Source organism: Ammospiza caudacuta, chromosome 4 (genome assembly GCF_027887145.1).
Source record: "Ammospiza caudacuta isolate bAmmCau1 chromosome 4, bAmmCau1.pri, whole genome shotgun sequence".
Classification (NCBI taxonomy): domain Eukaryota; kingdom Metazoa; phylum Chordata; class Aves; order Passeriformes; family Passerellidae; genus Ammospiza; species Ammospiza caudacuta.
The window spans coordinates 73625786-73641754 of record NC_080596.1 but is presented as its reverse complement, the minus strand read 5'-3'; the positions used below and the strand labels follow the sequence as shown (position 1 = coordinate 73641754).

Below are 15969 nucleotides of genomic sequence, written 5' to 3'. Positions count from 1 at the left end.
TGGCTGAGGAGCTGCAGGCAGCCAGCCTTGCCCAGAGGCAGTGATTACCATCCTGAGGGTGAGGTGGAGCAGTGTCCTCCAGCTGAAACACCCTCATGCCCCAAGTGTCACCGAGGGGAGCCCCTGACCCGTCCCAAACCCCTCTGACCCACAGGAGTGAAACCCAAACCCAGCCCGCGACTCCGAGCTGCGCATTAACCCCGCCAGAGCTGGGAACAAAGGTTTGGGGGCTGGATTGGGCTTCTTAAAATTGATTTGCAAAGCAAACCAGCTCAGCTGAGCGGAACAGGCGTCGGTGGAGGAGCGTGAGCTGCCTCCTGGGTGGTTGCTGGGCTATAAAATCCCATCCCCACCAGCGCTGGCAGGGGGATGTGCCGGCTCCCCGAGCGCTCGGAGCGCTTCCACGTTGGTCAGGAGAGGTTCTGAACATGCGTGGTGTTGGTCTCTGGAGGCTTTAATCAAATCCAGGCTTTACCAGAAATCGACTCGAAACTTCCAGCGAGGGAGGGAACTGAAAGCAGCCGGAGCAGGGAGGCTCCGGGCGGGTGCTGGGGCTGGCAGGGATGGTGCCTTCAGCAAGGGAACAGCCCCGGTGAGGCAGCCGGGATGAGAGGTGAGTCTGCTCCCCGTGGGAAGCCAGAGGAAAGCTCACAGGGTTTGGCAAAAAAGGGGCCTCAAGTGGGAAAGGAGATTTGGGAGTGAGGATGCTGCTTGAAGGGACTCTCAGAGGACGATTGGATTTTGGAGCATCGCTCCCTGGCGTGTGTGGGTTCAGATCCTGCGGTTTCCCCACCTCTTCCCACCCCGTGCAAAATGAGGAGCTGTGCAATTACTGCACCGTGGAAAACTCCCTGCTCCAGGGGAGGCTTTTGTTATCCCTTGGTGATTTTATTTGGGAAATAAAGGGCTCAGACTGCAGGTACTTTCCTTGCTTGTAAAACTCCATCCCACGTTGCTCTCCCGTGGGCAGGAGGGAAAACAAGGTGTATTTTTAACTTCCTTTTCTAAGCTGGGGACAGGGGAACTTTGTGCCTGGCCAGACGGTTGTGATCATCTGAGGGCAAATGGTTCAGAGAATGATAGGAAGATAAGAGATAATAAATAAGAGCAATTAAAATCCTGGGGGAGAGGATTTGCTGAAATTGTTATCCCAGACAGCTGCTTGGGGTTTAACTGGGGCTCTCCAAGGGGAGAGAGGTTTTGGTCACGGATCCCAGACGTGGGACATGACAGCCAAAATTGCTGCCTCTTCCTCTTGGCCACCCCTCTCTGGTGCCTCGGGGCTTTCCTGGGGGGAAGGAGCCTGGGGCTGTGCTGAGGAGTAAAGCTGAAAGCTGCAGAAGTGCTCTTAAACCACCAAACCCGTGTGTCAGATGGGAAAACAAACAAAGCCTCCTTTACAGAGTCCCTAATGTCCCCATAATTTCTCTCATCAGCGCTGCTGTGTGTCCTGGGAATATCCTTGTCCTCTTCCTTTTCATCTTTGATCATTTTGCTGCAGGATTTCTATGGAATGAGGAGTCAGTCTTAGAAACCACTCGAGGGGAAGGGAAGGCAAACTTGCTCCAAGGCTTCCTGGCTGCTTGCAGTATTTTTACCAAGTTACTGCAGGGTTTGAGGGATGCTGGCTGCAGCTGGGCTGCTTGGATGCAATTCCCACCCTCCATCTCATCCAGTGGTTAACTTGAAGGATGATGTGTGAAAGGAGAAGAGCTGGAGGAGAAGCTCACAGTGGGAGGAGGAAAATCCCAGCCCCAGCTGATCCAGCCCTGCTTTGTTTTCAGGGTTACCAAGATGGGAACTTGGTTTTGGGCAAGGAGGTGGGAGAGGAGTGGGAAGTAATCTCCAGCCCTTTCCACATCCATTCAGGGGGACCATGTCACACCCATGTGCTTTCTCCCTGTCTCCACAGCCTACCCATGAGCTCAGACTTCCAGCATTACAGTTTCAGGATGCCGAACATCGGGTTCCAGAACCTTCCTCTCAACATATACATCGTGGTTTTCGGCACAGCCATCTTCGTCTTCATCCTCAGCTTGCTCTTCTGTTGCTACTTGATCAGGTAAGGGAATAATGTTCCTCAAAAGCTTCCCTGCTTCCAGGCCCATCACTGATCCCTCCATCCCAAAAAGAGAATGGCAGCACCTTATTTCTTTGGCAGCACCAATTTCCTTGACACATCTTATGTCAACCTGATGTCCCACAAAGCAGTGACTTTATCCACTTAAAACCAGGAGTAGCAAACACATTTGCTACTAAAGGTATGGAATTGTGGTCAGCTTCTCAGAAAACCTGGAAAAGGGATGTTTCATGGTCCCTGCTTTCTGCTTAATGTTTGAACACATTTCCCTCTGTAATGAGTAACTCGTGTCCTGCGTGCCTAAGGAATGTTTAATACCTGCTCCGTTGCTTATTGAACACAAATTGCTCCTTCAGCGACACAGTTTGGAGATTAATGATGCAGAGTTGATGTGTTAATCTGGACAATGGGGGAGCAGGATGGCAGGGTGAAAGGTTGTTCCTGTTTGGGGCTTGTTTTAATTATTTTATGGGCCATTGGGGAGATTGTTGGGCTACTAATTGAGAGGAGAAACTCTTCCTGAGCAAGGGAAAATGAGGCAAGTGGGGAAAACCACAGTGCCTGAGAATTGAGCTGGTGATGGAGATGAGTTGTGCTGATAACCCAAGATGGAAGGAGGCTGTGCTTCAATCTGTCATCATTCTGCCAGCACTGGTACCCAAAATTCTGCATTCCCAGAGCTCTCCTCTCCAGCTTTTCCATCCCCTCTCCTTCTCCTTTGTCCTTCCAGCTGGTCCCAGCTCCCTGCAAGCTGTGCATCCATCACATCCCTTCCCTGTGTTCCTGTAAAACAGGTACCCAGTGTCTCCCTGCACCACAGCAGCCAGTCCTACCAGGTTATCTATCCAGAGGATGTTGAAAATATTTTATCCTGCTCTTGCAGACCAGGGAAATGAGATTTCAATGTCAACCTTCTAAATACTTGATAATTCCCACCCATTTTCAGTTCTGTATGCAGCAAAACCTCATCAAACATGCAGATGAGCCCAAACCCAGGTTTACTGAGGGGTGATTTGGGCTGCTTGGCCATCATATCCTAATTTTTTTCCCCACTATTATGAAAATTGTGTTTTGAATGTGTATGAAAATAGACCAGAGGGCTCAAGGACTTGTTTTGCTCAGGTGGAGCTCGAGTCTATATGGCTCACTTAGAAAATTGCAGAGGTGTTTGCACTTTGAGAGTATTTTCCTGGGCACTCACTGGGTGTGTTATGCCCCAAAGAAGGAGTAACAAGGAGTAATGTCTGGAAGGTCAAGCCAGAAAATCTTTAAATTTAGCAGCTGGAGGCGTGTTGTAAGAGAGAGAGGGTGAGTAACCGGTGAGAGAAGCCAGCAAGGAAGTGGCAAGTCCTCAGTCTCCTCACGCCTTTAAATCAAGACCTTTCTGGACCAGACATTTTGGCTCCTGTTCCTGAGGTGCTATTTAGCAACCCATGATAGATGTGGACTTGGATTAGGTCACCCAGTGATCCCTTTATAGCCCAAAACCCTAGAGAGACTCCACAAATGGCCCTTCAGCCCTCCTCCCTTAGCTCTGTATTGGCAGAACAGAACCAAAACAGGATCCTGCAGCCCCCATCAGGGAGGGTTTTGCTGTGCTGTGGGTTTTAGCTGTGCCAGTGTCCCAGGAGCATCCACCTCCACAGAAGCTGCTCTGTGATCTCAGCTCATCTGGGATATAAAAGTCTGAATTTTGGAAGCATCGTAGGTGGACAACAGGATGAGGACCACCCACCTGTGAGGGCAGAGGGACCAACAGAAGGACAGGGTGCTCCCCTCTGCTTCCATCTGTGGGGGTTCTTTGCAGGTAACAGCAGCTCCTGGCTTGCCCATAGGTGCAGCATCAACACAGCCCTTCCTCTCCCTCCTTTCCCATGACTCCACATCTCCAAATATTTGGCAAACACCACCCCCAGGCCCTGGTTCTCATTTCCTGCTCTGGATCAGAGCAGCCCCTGCAGCATCCAGAGTGTGGAAGAGCCAATATCAGGTGTATTCACCCCAAATCACAGAGCTGATGGCATTAAATAAAAGATGTGCTGGGAAAGGAGAGGATATGGACTGTGCTTTGCTGCTGTGTCAATACAGGCTGTGCTGCCTGCTCCAAAGTGACATTTTTAATTGGATTGGCTCAAAGCAAGAGTCCAGTTTCACAACAGAAATCATTATTGCCTGTGTATTGTTCAGGTGAACCTCAAGCTTTTCTGGTGCTGCAAACCACTCAGGTCAGAGCTCAGGTCCCTCATGGCTGCTGCCTCTGCTCAGCAAAATTACAGATAAAAAAGGAAGAACAAGGAAATGAGATTTTGCAGGCAGCTGGTCGTGTCTGATCTCCGGTGAATTAATGAAAGTGATAAACTCGTGTTGCCTTTGGTCCCATAAAACCCAGTGCAGAAGGATGCTGAGCTGAGCAATGCCACCCCACTGTGGGACAATTCTGCAGCATCCCCTCTTTCTGTGCTTTGCTGTGGATCATCCAGGGCTCATCCCTGCCCAGCCTGGAGCAGCTCAAAGGCTCTGGCAGGCTCAGGGCACACAGCACCTAAAAAGTCTTTTTTTTTATTGGGTTGTTTCCTTCTGCATTCAGACCTGCCAGGATCCAACACAGTGGTTGGGTTTTGTGTTCAGAGAAAGGAACAGAGCTGGGGAAGGGTCTGGAGCACCAGGAGAGGCTGAGGGAGCTGGGAAGGGGCTCAGCCTGGAGCAAAGGGGGATCAGGGGGGCCCTTGTGGCTCTGCACAGCTCCTGACAGGAGGGGACAGCCGGGAACTGGGACAGGAGGAGAGGGAACGGCCTCAGGCTGGGCCAGGGGAGCTTTAGATTGGATATTGGGAACATTTCTTCACCCAAAGGATGGTCAGGCATTGGCACAGCTGCCCAGGGCAGTGGTAGAGTCCCCATCCCTGTGAGGATTTAGAAGCCATGTGGAGGTGGCACCTGGGGACATGGGGCAAGGGTGGCCTTGGCAGTGCTGGGGGACTGGATGATCTTAGAGAGCTTTTCCAACCCAAACAATTCTGTGATTCCATGAAGAGCCCAAGGAGCCTGGCTGATCTGGGACAGCGACACAATAATGGGACAAAAAGCCAGGGCCTCCCTTCTCCTTCTACTATAAAGCATCTAATATGGAAATCTCAGAACTAAACCTGCAAAACATTTTCCCTCTGCAGTTTATCCCCATAGTTGTTCACGTGCTGCCGGTGATTGAGTCACCCAGAGAAGCAGGGAGCTCCCACTGCTGCAGCAGAGATCCCAGAGCCCAGCAGAGGCAGCTGTTCCTGCAGGGACAGGGTGACACACACAGGATCAGCAGCCAGGCACTGTGTGGTCCCTTATCTCGGGCAGACATCTGCCAGGAATTCCTGGGGAGTCACAGCACTTGACACCACATGGATGGAGGGAACAGAGCTTGCCAGGATCGGGGGCTCCTCACACAGCTGCTCCAGGCCCCATCTGGCCCAGGATCCTGGCTCAGGGAGCAAGGAGGGGCAGGCTGAGCTCGCACGCTTCAGCACCAGATGTGCTCTGCTGCTCCCCAAATCCTCCAGGGAGAAGGTTTTTTTTGGGGGAAAAATCTCCCTGTCTTGCTCAGCACCAGTCCAAGAACTTGCAGATCTGTGCTTCCTGCCACATCCACAGCCAGGTGGTCACTTCCTCCCCACCACTGCTCTGTAGAAACCCAGAGCACTGGGAATATTTCTGTGTCTGCTCTGGGGTGCCCTGACCCCCAGGGCAGCACTGACTTCGACCCTCATTCATGGAGAAAGTTTCCCAGACTTCAAGATAGACTGGAATCCACAAAAGTGTGAAATAGATTATAGAGAGTAGTGTAGGTGGGAAATTGAGGGTTTGGGATTTTTGTTATGTTGTGGATGGCAGCAAGATGGAGGGCACAGGGTGTCATCCTGGGTTTCTCCTTCATGCTTCTTCTTCCTCCTTCTCCATGGGTTTGGGTGGCATTTTGTAATTGGGCAGAAAAGTCTGCACTGTGAGCTCTGCGGGATCAGTTATTGGGTTAAAAGGGAAAATAATCCAGGTGCCAGCTCTTAACTGGATAGTTTAGTCTGAAAAGACCTTGGAACAAGAGATTGTTGGCCATTTTGTGCCTTGCCGCTGAACTCCCAGCAGCGAGACTGTTTTACTGATAAGAAATAATAAACACTGTCTCAAGTGCCTTAAATGCAGAACCCAAAAAACTCCACAACTGGTACCCCCACACTGCCCCAAGGTGCTCCAGTGCCTTGTGCTCATGGGGGCCAAACCCTTGGTGGCCTCTCAGTGCTCCATACAGGGGGAAGCTGCTTCCCATTCCCATTCCCATTGCAGTTTTCCCTTCCTGTGGCTCCAGCCTGGCTTGTCCCCATCTGTGTTTCATAAGCGCCGGATCCCCGCGGCTTGGGCCGGTTTCATCCTGTTCCCTCCATTGTTCTGCATCTTCTGCTCATGTTTCTGCTCAGGGTCACTGCCACAGGGATGAGACCCCAGTCTCCTCCTCCTCCTCCTCCTCTCCTCCTCCTCCCTGCCTGCTGTGGTGTTTTCCATGGTTCTGCAGGCGGGTTCCTGCCAGGCAGCAATGCTGGATGGTTCCCTGTGAGATTTGGCACTCAGGAGCTTTGTGCATCTCCCCCTGCAGCATTAAAATTCCTTTTTTTCCATCTCTCACCTTCTAATGCCCACAACATTTTGTGGGAGGGTGTCAGACATAAGGGAATTTTTTTCCATCCCATTTTTATAACTTCCCCCACTGCAGCGTGACGGGGTTGGAAAATCCCCAGAAACTCAGGGATTTCAGACAGCCCTCAAAATATTTTTGCAGAATAGAAATTCCAGGCAAGGGGGTTTCCCATCTAAAATCACTCAGGGCTGGTTGGGGAAAATATTCCTGTGGCTCTCCAAGCCCTGCAGCCACACATTGACTCTGTATTGAAAGTCCTTGGCCAACTCTTCAGCCCTGGAGACTTCCCTCCTGAGTTTTCCAAGCACTTTATTAAATGCCATGTCTGGTAATGAAGGGCAATATTGGTTATTTTAATTTGAAGTGTATTTATTTTAGGAGCATAATGGGTTTCTCCAGCCAGCAGATGCCTGTGGAGCTCCCTGCTGGCTCTGACTGGAGAGGGAGGGGATGGAACCAGCAGCACTTTGCTTGTGGCCTGAAATTCCTGCTGGACTTGCCACTGCAGCAGGTGTTCTTGAACAGGCTCAACCCATTCATCTCCATCCTTCACTTTGCTCCTGGTTTGATTGATTTTAGAATTGAGGATAAGGCTGAGTTTGAGGAGCCCAGTGCAACATGATGGGGGCTTTGGTGGGAAACCTCTGGTCAGGATCTCCTTCCCTGTCCCTGCTGGAGTGGGAGCAGGGCTTTGCTCAGGTCTGAACCTCCACACCTTGAAAAATGGTGCTGCACTCAGTGCTGGAGTTATTGCCAGCAGAAGGGTTGGAAACTGAGGGGATTCATGGCACACTGTGATTTCCTCACCCACTTTTTCTGGTCTTAACTGTGAGGTTGATGTGTGCTTTGGGATGGAGATATTGCCCTGCCAGCAGCAGGGAAAGCTGAATGCTGCCTAAACATGTCATTTCCTGTGGCCATTCTCATTTCTGAAATAAAAAATGTGAACTATAACATGTTAAAGCTGGAAAGGAGGGAAGTGGAATGTTTGAGGAATTACAATAATCCTGATGTTTTTGCCTGACCTCACATTTCTCCCTGGTTTCATTGCAGGCTCAGGCATCAGGCACACAAAGAGCTTTACGCCTACAAACAGGTGAGATGATCCTCTGACTTTTTTTCCCCTTCTCCCTAGTGCCAAATCCATCAATTTTCCTCTCCTTGGGAGGCTTCTGGCCCTGTCCCTGCTGATTTTATTGTCCCCAGCCAGGACCATCCCTCACCTGCTCATCCCTGGGTTTCCCAGTTTTCCTCTGAGGTCCTGAGCAGTGGGAACATCTCCACCTTTGGAGCATCCCAACCTCTCCAGCCTCACCCACTGCACAGCAGTGATGCCATCACTCCCCCAGCCACCAAACTTTGATTTTGTGGGGTCTGGATCTGGCTGCTCCAAATTCCTGAAGCCACAGGGCTTTTCCAGAGAGCAGCTCCATGGCAAGCCCAGCTCTTCCCTGCACCCACCTGTTGTTAAAATAACCACAGCCCAGGGGTGGGTGTCAGGCTGCTGCTTCCATGCCCTGTTTTCTCCAGGATTTGTGGGATTTTCTGCCTCTGACCCCTTGATCTGTGCAGGAAGCTGGGTGGAATTGGGCTGAATTGTCCTGCATTTATGGCCCTGTCTGTGTGCTCAACTTGGATGCAGGGAAAATGAATGGGAGCCCAGGAGGGTTAAATTTGGGAGGAAAGCTCCTGGATTTGGTCCTTGTGGTTTTATCTTTCCCCTTCCCCTGTCCCTGCACAGGGCCCCTCGTGCTCCCTGGCTGTGCTGGGTTCACTGGGGGGGTTCCAGTTCTACTGGGACACTTGGTGGGATCCCTTTGTGGAGATTTTTCTGGGAATGCTGATGGCAGAAGCTCTGTCCTGACCCCAGCTCTTTGCCTTGCAGGTCATACTCAAGGAGAAGGTGAAGGAGCTGAACCTCCATGAGGTGAGCACATCCCGGGGCAGCAAAAGCTCCCTCTCCCTCCTCTTCCTCACCCTGGGGAGGGGGGAAAACCCCTCAAATTCCACTCCCCTGGGAGCAGAGCATGCAGCCAGCTGGGCTTTGGAAATGGGGAAAGATTCTCTGTAAAAATCTGGATGAAACCCTCTCCCTCCTCCTGGCTCCCCTTGGCTTTTCCTGCATCTTTATTGTTATTTATTGTGTTGTTCTTATCACAGTGATAAGAAGCTGTGGATAAGGGGAGGCCAAGGCAGTCTGGGCCATGTATAAACAGTGTCCCTGAGCAGGGACGTCCCTCTGGGGTGTGACAATGCCCAGCTCAGCCCTGGGCAGGGAAAGCTGCAATCAGGATAAACTCACTGCCCCAGCTCTTCCAAGAGGCAAATCCCTCCTCCCTCCCTGCCCCCCAAGGGCTCAAACACCTTCCTTTATCTCCATGGCCTTCCAGGCTCTTTGGGGCTGAGCCTTTCTATTCACAGCCCATTTTTCCTGATGAATTTGAGCAGGAATCTGCTGAAATCCCAGTCAAAGCACGGCCTGGATTGATTTATTCCTCTGGAGATAACAAAAATGCCCACCCACATCTGGGCACGAGGCTGCTCATGTGCTCAGCACCAGCTCCAGTTGTTTCTAAACCATTATTTTATTTTATTTTATTTTATTTTATTTTATTTTATTTTATTTTATTTTATTTTATTTTATTTTATTTTATTTTATTTTATTTTATTTTATTTTATTTTATTTTATTTTATTTTATTTTATTTTAATCCCCTGAGCAGAGCCCATCCCACGTTTTATCCTGACTCCCCACAGCCCCCAGGGTAAATCCCAAGGGCCCCGGGGTTGTGAGCAGTCCCTCTTCCAGGCCCCTATTTCTGATCCACTCCCTTTAAACCGACCTGCAGTGGGTTTTTGTCGGCACACGGGCTTCAAAGCACTTCCTGGGGTGAGAAATGGGCTGGAGGAGGGATTTGGGAATGTGCCAGAGCCGGGAATGGCCTCAATAAGCTCAGCCCTCCTCCTCCAGCTCTGTTCCCAGCTGTCTGCAGCTCTCCCAGCTTTTGGGAGGACCAGGCCTCTGTGGGGAAGAGGACAGAGCTGCTCAAGCTCTTCCCTGGGATTTGGAAAAGCCCGGAAGGGTTTAGCTTAAAAAAATCCCATTTTGGGGATTTGTACCTTGGCATTTGCAGGCAGTGTTTCTGGAAAGCAGAGAAGAGGGTGGGAATTTTCCAACAGGATGGGGCGGCTGCCCAGAGCCCTGTGCAGGGAAAGCTCCCACCCAGCCCTTCCCTCCCTGCCTCTGCCTCTGGATTTCCCCTTTTCCCATCATTCTGCCTCTGCCAGGCCCTGGGGGAGCTCAGGGTGTGTGATCCTCAGGGGGGGACCCCAACAGCTGCACTGAGAGATCCCAGGCCAGGGAGGTCGGGAAAACCACCCAGGAATATCCAAAACCCCCTGGGATATCCAGAATGAGCCAGGAGGAATTGGCTGGGAGGGTGAGGGAGGTTTGGCTGAAGAAACAGCCAGCAGCTTTCCCAGCCCTGGCACAGGCATGGCAACAATCCCATTGCCTTTTCCTCTTCCCAGAGGTGTCCCTGTGCATGCAGCCAGTCCCAGGGAGCAGGCAGCAGTGTGGATCCATCCCCTGCACCCCAAAACCTCAAACATCCATCCCCTGCACCCCAAAACCTCAAACCCATCCCAGCTTTGGGGCTGTTCCCTTGTGGATCCATCCCCTGCAGCCTAAAACCTCAAACCCATCCCAGCTCTGGGGCTGTTCCCTTGTGGATCCATCCCCTGCAGCCTAAAACCTCAAACCCATCCCAGCTTTGGGGCTGTTCCCTTGTGGATCCATCCCCTGCAGCCTAAAACTTCCAACACTTCCCAGCTCTGGGGCTGTTCCCTGGAGGCTCTGTGGTCCCTTCCAGCAGGAAAGGGAGATCCTGGAGTTTGGGCAGAAAAATTTGGGAAGCCTTTAGGGGAAATTTCATTCCTTTGAGGGTGATAAAGCCCTGGCACAGGGTGCCCAGAGAAGCTGTGGATCCCTGGAAGTGTCCAAGGCCAGATTGGACAGGACTTGGAGCACCCTGGGACAGTGGGAGGTGTCCCTACCCATGGCATGGGGTGACACTGGATGGTTTTTAAGGTCTTTTCCAACCCAACCCAGTCCATAATTCGCTGATTTTAGCTATCTGGTAGTTTTTATTTGCAAATGTTGCTCCCTGAGCACTGACACTCCCTGTGCATCCTCCCCTGCAGATCTGTGCCGTGTGCCTGGAGGAGTTCAAGCCCAAGGATGAGCTGGGGATCTGTCCCTGCAAACATGCCTTCCACAGGAAGTAAGTGGGGGCAGGAGGGGCAGGAAAAGGGAAAAGGGGCAGGAAAAGGGAAAAGGGGCAGGAAAAACCCCTTTGGATCACCTGGGGCAGCTGCAGAACTGAGTGACAGTTTGGGGAGCTGGGCTGGGATTTGTAGGATGCCCTGTGCTGAGTCAGCACTTGGCCTTGGTGATCCTCATGGATCCTTTCCAAGCCAGTCTGTAATTCCATGAAAAATGTAAATATATATATTTTATATAGGTGTGGTTTATAGAAAGCAAACCAATAATAACAATAACAACAACAATAACAACAATAATAATAATAGTAATAATAACTGTACTATATAATATTCCATATGTTAAAACTACAGCATATCCTACTATCTATTACAGATATTTTTATATTCTCTGTATGTTTATATATACATTATATAGATTTAAAACATTATATATTTATATTTATGTATTTTACATGTTTATACATTTATATATACACTATACTATATATGCTGGATATACTATCTAAAACTATATCTAAAAATACAATATATATTATATATATTAATATATAATATATATTATAAGACATATTTTATATATTATATATAATTATAATTACATAATATATAATATATATTATATATAATGTATATATTAAATGTGTATATATATACTGTGCTATATATACTGGATATACTATCTAAAACTATAATATATATTATAATATATAACATAATATATAATTATATGTAATACATAACATCCATAATGGTATGATTACATCAGAGTTATTTACATAATTTTTATTTTTATTTATCCATACACATTATATATATGATTGTGTATTATTGGTATATTATTTACAGATTCTGTGTCTATGATTTCACAGACACCTTTTATGTATATATTTTGTTTATTTTTGGTAGGTGTATGCATTTTATATCCCTATTATATAACATTTACCTATAACTATAATCTATAAAAATGTATTAGATATATAAATAATACACAAAACATATCTATACAAAATCCCTATATATAAACACAGAGAACCCCCTCAAAAAATCCCAATAAAACATAAAGGCATCCAAATGGTGAATTAAAAACTGGGCAGCAGCAAAGCTCCAGGGCAGGTAAAGGGGCCTGGGGGATTTTAGCAGCTGCACATCAATGTCAGGTGTGTCCCCATCAATGTCAGGTGTGTCCCCAGTGATGTCACATGTGTCCCCATCAATGTCAGGCATGTCCCCGTCAATGCCAGGCGTGTCCCCACTGATGTCAGGTGTGTCTCCATCAATGTCTGGTGTGTCCCCAGTGATGTCAGGCATGTGTGTCCCCATCAATGTCAGGCATGTCCCCATCAATGCCAGGCATGTCCTCACTGACATCAGGTGTGTCCCTAGTGATGTCAGGTGTCCCCAGTGATGTCAGGCATGTCCTCACTGATGTCATGTGTGTCCCCACCTGTAGCAGGTGTGTCCCCATCGATATCAGCTGAGTCCCCATCAATGTCAGGTGTGTTCCCACTGACATCAGATGTGTCCCCACTGATGTCAGGCATGTCCCCGCTGATGTCACGTGTGTCCCCACTGACGCCCGGTGTCCGGTGTCCGCAGGTGCCTCATCAAGTGGCTGGAGGTGCGGAAGGTGTGTCCCCTGTGTAACATGCCGGTGCTGCAGCTGGCGCAGCTGCACGGCAAGCCGGACCCGGGCCCGCCGCAGGGGCCGCTGCCCGGCTCGCAGAACATCGTATAGAGCATCGTCCGTCCCGGGCCGGGCCCGGCCGCGCCCGCCCGCGGCGCTCGGACACAACCAAAGCACTTGGGCCGCAGCGGAGCGGCCCCGAATCCCGCCGGGATGAAGCCTGGGCTCGGATCCTCCGCCAGGGCCGGGAGGGGACTCGGCGTCCTCGGCGTCCTCGGCACGACCTCCTTCTTCCAGCACCTCCCTCCTGCAGCCCCGCGGCCGCCGGGAAGCGAAGGGGGCACTCGGCGAGCTCCGGGAGCTCCACGGCCCCGAGCTCCGGCACTGCTGCCCCGAACGGGGCGGGCCCCGAGCGTCGCGGCCGGTTCTGCTCCCTCCTCCTCGCCTTCGGTTCCTTCGCCTTTGCGGCTCCCGGCAGGAAAGGGGTCTCGCCCCTGGAGTCGGGTGTCCCCTCGGCACCCGCTGTCACCCCTGGTGGTGGCCGTGCGGGGTCTCCCGGGTTTGGATTCCCCTCACCCTCCTGCGGGTGGCTGTCCCTCCTCCTCGGCTACCTCAGGGGCCTGGAGCTCCTGGAAGGGGGCGCCGGCGAGAGCCACGGCGCGGGGGGCAGCAGCGATCCCGGCCGGGCAGCGGCAATCGCGGCCGATCCTGTGGGATCATCCCGGCCGGGCAGCGGCAATCGCGGCCGATCCTGTGGGATCATCCCGGCCGGGCAGCGGCAATCCCGGCCGATCCTGTGGGATCATCCCGGCCCTTCCAGCCGGGCTCTTCGGGTTCCCCTTGCCAAAACACCCGAACCCCATCAGCGCCTGGGGGAGCTGGGCCACCCCCTGGCCTCTCCGGGTTTTTGGTGTCCCCTGCTGTCCTCAGCTGTCGCATTCCCGGGGTGGGGAGGGGGTGTCAGTATTCCCGGGGCAGGGCTGGGGGGGCTCCTGGTGCCGTCCCCCCTCCCTAAAAAAACCCGGGACTGTTTATGGAGCGTGGAGCCTCATAGACGTGTTTGTACACTACAAATTCTGCAGCAGAATATTTTTTAAAACATTCGCTGGTTTTGGTTTTTTTTTGTTGTTTTTTTTTTTTTTTTTTTTTTCCCTCTTGTTTGTTTGGTTTTTTTGTAAGCTCTATTTTTGTATATTTAATTGCTATTTGAAAATTCTAATAATGCGTCTTTTTTGCTAATCACACTCTTCTTAAGGAAAAACCAGGAAAGAAAAAAAAAAAAAAAAAAACAACCAAGAGTTTGCATGTGATTTGACTTGAATTGTAAATAAAAGCAGGTTTTGGAAGCGGGGGTGTGTTTGCAGGGGGTCTGTCCCCCTTCCCTTGTTCGCTGTCACCATGGGGATGTCCCCAGCAGGAAAAGGACACAGATGGGCAGGTTTGGGGTTGGGGTCACGTTGTCCATGTCCCAGAGCAGAGACTATGGGGACAGCACCCCATGGGGATGCAGAGCACCCCAAAACCCCCAGCTAAGAGGGATTGTGCAGGATCCAGGTGAGTTTCCTTGCTTAGGGAGAGGATATTCCTCTTCCCAGCCCAAATCCCACCCCAAATGCCTAATGCCGACCTCCCTCAGGGCAGGGCAGGGTTCAGCTCCAGCCCCGTTCCCTGCTCACTTTGTCCCACTCCTCCTCCTCCTCAAGGCTGGGCCAGGCGGGTGCCAAAGTCCCCCTGGGTTGTGCCCATGGGGTGGCCGAGCTGGGGTCACCTCGGGCTGGGGTCCCTGCAGGGCCCCGGTGTGAAGGGGAAAGCGGGACCCCCGCGTGTCCTGTCCCGCTGTCCCTGTCCCTGTCCCCGTCCCTGCCTGCGGGGCTGCTGCCCTCTAGTGCCGGATCCACCTGGAATCCTTGGGATGAGCAGGAACCTTAAATCCCATCCCATTTCACCCCGACATGACCAAGAACCTTCCACTACCCCAGGCTGCTCCAGCCTGGCCTTGGACACTTCCAGGGATCCGGGGGCAGCCACAGCTGCTCTGGGAAATCCATTCCAGGGCCTCCCCCACCCTCACAGGGCAGAATTCCTTCCCACTATCCCATCTCTCCCTGCCCTCTGGCAGTGGGAAGCTGTCCCTCAATGTCCTGTTCACCTTCTCCAGAAGGCTCCCCAGGGATTGTGCTGCCATTTTTGGGATGATGAACTCGCTGGGTGCCTTCCCCCTGCTGGGACAAAGTCTGGATCTCCCACAGAGCTGCACAGAACAGTTATTTTTGGTGTTTCCACCCCACAGCTCCTGCTCTGGATTGATGCCGCACCCTCCTCACCAATCCCATTCCTATCAATGATCCATAAAGAAGTTTCTCATCAATGCCAAAACTGCTGCAATTTCCCCAGAATAATTAATGTGCTTTAAACTTCCCCCCCCTTCTTTAAAATATTTTGAAATACAACTGCTTCCCAGAACCTGAAACATGCAGGGAGGGAGAAACAATCAAAGATTACCAACAATTATTTTAAGTGACCTAAAAACCAAGTGGGGTCAACCCCAATTCCCCCAGAACATTGCTGCTCATTCCCACCAACATCCATCCCACTGTGCTGGAGCTCCAAGAACGAGACATAAAGCAAACAAAAGGTTTGAAGCATATAAAAATAATATTTTATAACAAAGAAAAAAAAAAAAACCAAGCAGTTTACAAAAAAGGAATAGACAATAAGCCAAGAACTTTGGTGCTGGGATCAAACCGTGCTGGAGCTACTCCAAAATCCAGAGAAAAAGGAGTTACACAGGCTCAGTACAGAGTGAGGAGAGGAAAACCTGCAGGATGCTGAGCCCAGGGATCAGGCTCTGGGATTGCTGCTGGAATTCCCAGCCCTGCAGAGATTTCCCAGCTCTCCACAGCAGAACCATGGCAAGGTGGCTTCCTAATAAAAGCCAGGCTTTTCCTGTGGATCTCAAGGATCCCCACACCCTCCCAGCCCAGCCTATCACTGACCTGTTACATCAAGGAGCCACACAGGGCCCACCACACAGACATTCCAGAAAGCCAAAGTTTCTGTGCCTTTTTCCATGAGTTTTGGCTGTGAGGGTGGGTGAAAGCCCAGCCAGGTAAGGTACATTTGTGTTAAATTCCAGGTGGTGCAGCAGGAGCTGAGTCTAGAAACCCTTCAGTCAGCACTCAGAAATGGAGATGTTTTTAATGGAGAGTTTGGGAACCTTTGTGTGATTTCACAAGGAGTGAAGAATAAATGAGAACTTGAATTCAGCTGATCCCACACAGGGTGCCCAGAGCAGCCGGGGCTGCCCC

At 50.9% G+C, this 15969-nt stretch overlaps 1 protein-coding gene across 3 annotated transcripts in view; it reads left to right on the top strand.

Moving 5' to 3' along the window:
* Window positions 1-12866, top strand: part of RNF24 (ring finger protein 24) — a 29050-nt gene extending 16184 nt beyond the window's left edge. For 2 of the 3 annotated variants that reach the window (XM_058803848.1, XM_058803847.1), the window contains exons 3-7: window positions 1913-2062; window positions 7809-7851; window positions 8641-8682; window positions 10957-11036; window positions 12634-12866. In XM_058803848.1, coding sequence (XP_058659831.1) covers window positions 1920-2062; window positions 7809-7851; window positions 8641-8682; window positions 10957-11036; window positions 12634-12772 — 447 coding nt within the window. In that variant the 5' untranslated portion in view covers window positions 1913-1919 and the 3' untranslated portion in view covers window positions 12773-12866. Of the gene's footprint in view, window positions 1-373; window positions 614-1912; window positions 2063-7808; window positions 7852-8640; window positions 8683-10956; window positions 11037-12633 lie in introns of those variants that run through there. The other variant, XM_058803849.1, reaches the window with a different exon arrangement.
* Window positions 12867-15969: the final 3103 nt, after the last annotated feature.